Here is a 2854-nt window from a genome sequence, read left to right on the forward strand (position 1 = left end):
TCGATGACGTAGCATCCTTGAAATAGTGGCTATGGAGGAGCCTTCCTCGACATTGAGAAACACCCAGATACAGCCAGCTCCACTCCGTATTTCCTGGTTCCTCCCATTCAGATCCACACTGAGGAGGATGGGTGTAACCAAGGGTAAAGTCCAAGAGCTGATAGGCCACATTCACTGCACACACACATGCGGTTCAGATCACAGCTCACATAGTTTCAGCTCTCAGGAAGTGAAACTCAGACACTCGCTGCCACTGAGAGGTGAGATGGCGCAGAGAGGAGTTCAGCTGGACCGGGAAACCTTCTCTTGTTCGATCTGTCTGGATCTACTGAAGGATCCGGTCACTATTCCCTGTGGACACAGCTACTGCATGGACTGTATCAAACACCACTGGGATGGAGAGCTAATCAACAGCTGCCCTCAGTGCAGGCAGCGCTTCACACCGAGGCCTGTCCTGCTAAAGAACACCATGTTAGCAGCTTTAGTGGAGGAGCTGAAGAAGACTGGACTCCAAGCTGCTCCTGCTGATCTCTGCTATGCTGGAGCTGAAGATGTGGCCTGTGATGTCTGCACTGGGAGGAAACTGAGAGCCTGTAAGTCCTGCCTCGTGTGTCTTGTATCTTACTGCGAGCAACACCTCCAGCGTCATTATGACGTAGCTCAATTAAAGAAACACAAGCTGGTGGAGCCCTCCAAGAAGCTCCAGGAGAACATCTGCTCTCGTCACAACGAGGTAATGAAGCTTTTCTGCCGCACTGATCAGCAGAGTATCTGTTATATCTGCTCTGTGGACGAACACAAAGGCCACGACACGGTGTCAGCTGCAGCAGAGAGGACTGAGAGGCAGAGAGAGCTGGAGGGGAGTCGACAAAACATCCAGCAGAGGATCCAGGACGGAGAGAAGGAGGTGAAGCTGCTTCAGCACGAGGTGGAGGCCGTCAAAGGCTCTGCTGATAAAGCAGTGGAGGACAGTGAGAAGACGTTCACTGAGCTGATCCGTCTCATGGAGAAGAGAAGCTCTGATGTGAAGCAGCAGCTCAGATCCCAGCAGGAGAGAGAAGTGAGTCGAGTCAGAGAGCTCCAGGAGAAGCTGGAGCAGGAGATCTCTGAGCTGAAGAGGAGAGACGCTGAGCTGAAGCTGCTGTCTCACACAGAGGATCACAACCAGTTCCTGCTCAGCTACCCCTCACTGCCAGCCCTCAGTGAAGCTACACACTCCTCCAGCATCAACATCCGTCCTCTGAGCTACTTTGAGGACGTGACGGCGGCCCTGTCAGCAGTCAGAGACAAACTACAGGACGCCCTGAGAGAGGAATGGACAAACGTCTCATCGACTGAAGTGGATGTTTTACTGTCAGCAGCAGAGCCCACCACCAGAGCTGGGTTCTTAACATATTCACAGGAAGTCACTCTGGATCCAAACACAGCAGAGAAACGGCTGTTATTATCTGAGGGGAGCAGAAAAGCAACATTCATGACACAACCACAGTCTTATTCAAGTCACCCAGACAGATTCACTGGAGGGTATCCTCAGGTCCTGAGTAGAGAGAGTCTGACTGGACGTTGTTACTGGGAGGTGGAGCGGAGAGGGGGAAGAGTTTTTGTAGCAGTCGCATACAAGACTATTAGCAGAGCAGGGGGTGAAAGTCGATTTGGACTCAATGACCAATCTTGGTCCTTAGATTGCGACCACAACAGTTATTCATTTCGTTACAACAGTATCAAAACTCCCGTCTCAGGTCCTCTGTCCTCCAGAGTAGGAGTGTACCTGGATCACAGAGCAGGTGTTCTGTCCTTCTACAGCGTCGTCTCTGAAACCATGACTCTCCTCCACAGAGTGCAGACCACATTCACTCAGCCGCTACATTCTGGAGTTTGGCTTGGCGGTCATGGAGCCACAGCTGAGTTTTGTAAACTGAAATAGCCTGAAGTCACTTGAGGAACTCTTGTACTTCTTAAACTCACCGTGTGTCCATCAGAGCTGATGGCTCAAGTCTTCACTGCACAGAGATCAGCTGTCAATCAAACATGATGGGATGTGCTTTAACATCTTCTCATGAGTTGTTCTGCAGATGTTGGAGTTCCTTTAGGCGGCGCTCTTTCCTGTGTCTGTTGAGCCATGGAGGCTGTCACTGCTCAGGAGGACTTCTGTTCACCTCAACTCATATCTCTCTGCATGGAAATGTCAACTTTGCTCTAAATACTTGTTGAATATCGATATTGATGTATTTGTATGTTGTTGTTTCTCTGTTTTAATTTGTAACTAAGTCTCAATGTATTAAATGCATCAATGAAAGTTTGAATAATGCAACAAAACAAATTAAAAGAAATGTCATAAAAAATATTCTATATATATATATCTGTATATTTTATAATGTTTGGGTTTTTCTTGTTAATAAAAGAACTAAGAGGAAAAAAGTGAAATCTTTGTCTTTTGCTTTTTTTTTTATTATAAATATATATATCAATTATTTTTCTGAAACAAGATATTTTCCTGTTTTTATATATATTGTATTTATTTGTAGGATTAAGACAAATCAGATGAAACCAGAGCTGAAAAAGGTACTTGTACAATCTGAAAAAGGCATCTCTTGCTCAGATAAATAATGGAGCCTGAGGCGTGAGCCGTTTCTCCAGCAGCAGCAGTTTGATGTCAGACCGGTCTGAGCGGAACAGGAAGGAACTCCTGCGTCACGTTGCGTTAAAGTCACACAGGGAACATTGAGCTTCTGTTCTTCTGTGGGTTTGTTTTGAGTCTAATGTAAGAGCATAAAGCCAGGTGTGTGTGTCAGACACTTTTTTGTTAATTAGATAATTCGATATGTGTTCGTTCATAGTTTTGATGTCTTCAGTA

The 2854-nt window shown here is 46.4% G+C and overlaps 1 protein-coding gene across 1 annotated transcript; it reads left to right on the forward strand.

Moving 5' to 3' along the window:
• The first annotated feature begins 207 nt into the window (after positions 1-207).
• Positions 208-2412, forward strand: LOC117557746 (tripartite motif-containing protein 16-like). The gene has a single exon (XM_034233723.1). The coding sequence runs from the start codon at positions 266-268 to the stop codon at positions 1922-1924; it is 1659 nt and encodes a 552-aa protein (XP_034089614.1). The 5' UTR covers positions 208-265; the 3' UTR covers positions 1925-2412.
• Positions 2413-2854: the final 442 nt, after the last annotated feature.

This window comes from Gymnodraco acuticeps, unplaced genomic scaffold (genome assembly GCF_902827175.1).
Source record: "Gymnodraco acuticeps unplaced genomic scaffold, fGymAcu1.1, whole genome shotgun sequence".
NCBI classification, from domain to species: domain Eukaryota; kingdom Metazoa; phylum Chordata; class Actinopteri; order Perciformes; family Bathydraconidae; genus Gymnodraco; species Gymnodraco acuticeps.

Coding starts and splice junctions, on each gene's coding strand:
- LOC117557746 (XM_034233723.1), top strand. CDS start 266: ATGGCGCAGAGAGGAGTTCAGCTGGACCGGGAAACCTTCTCTTGTTCG.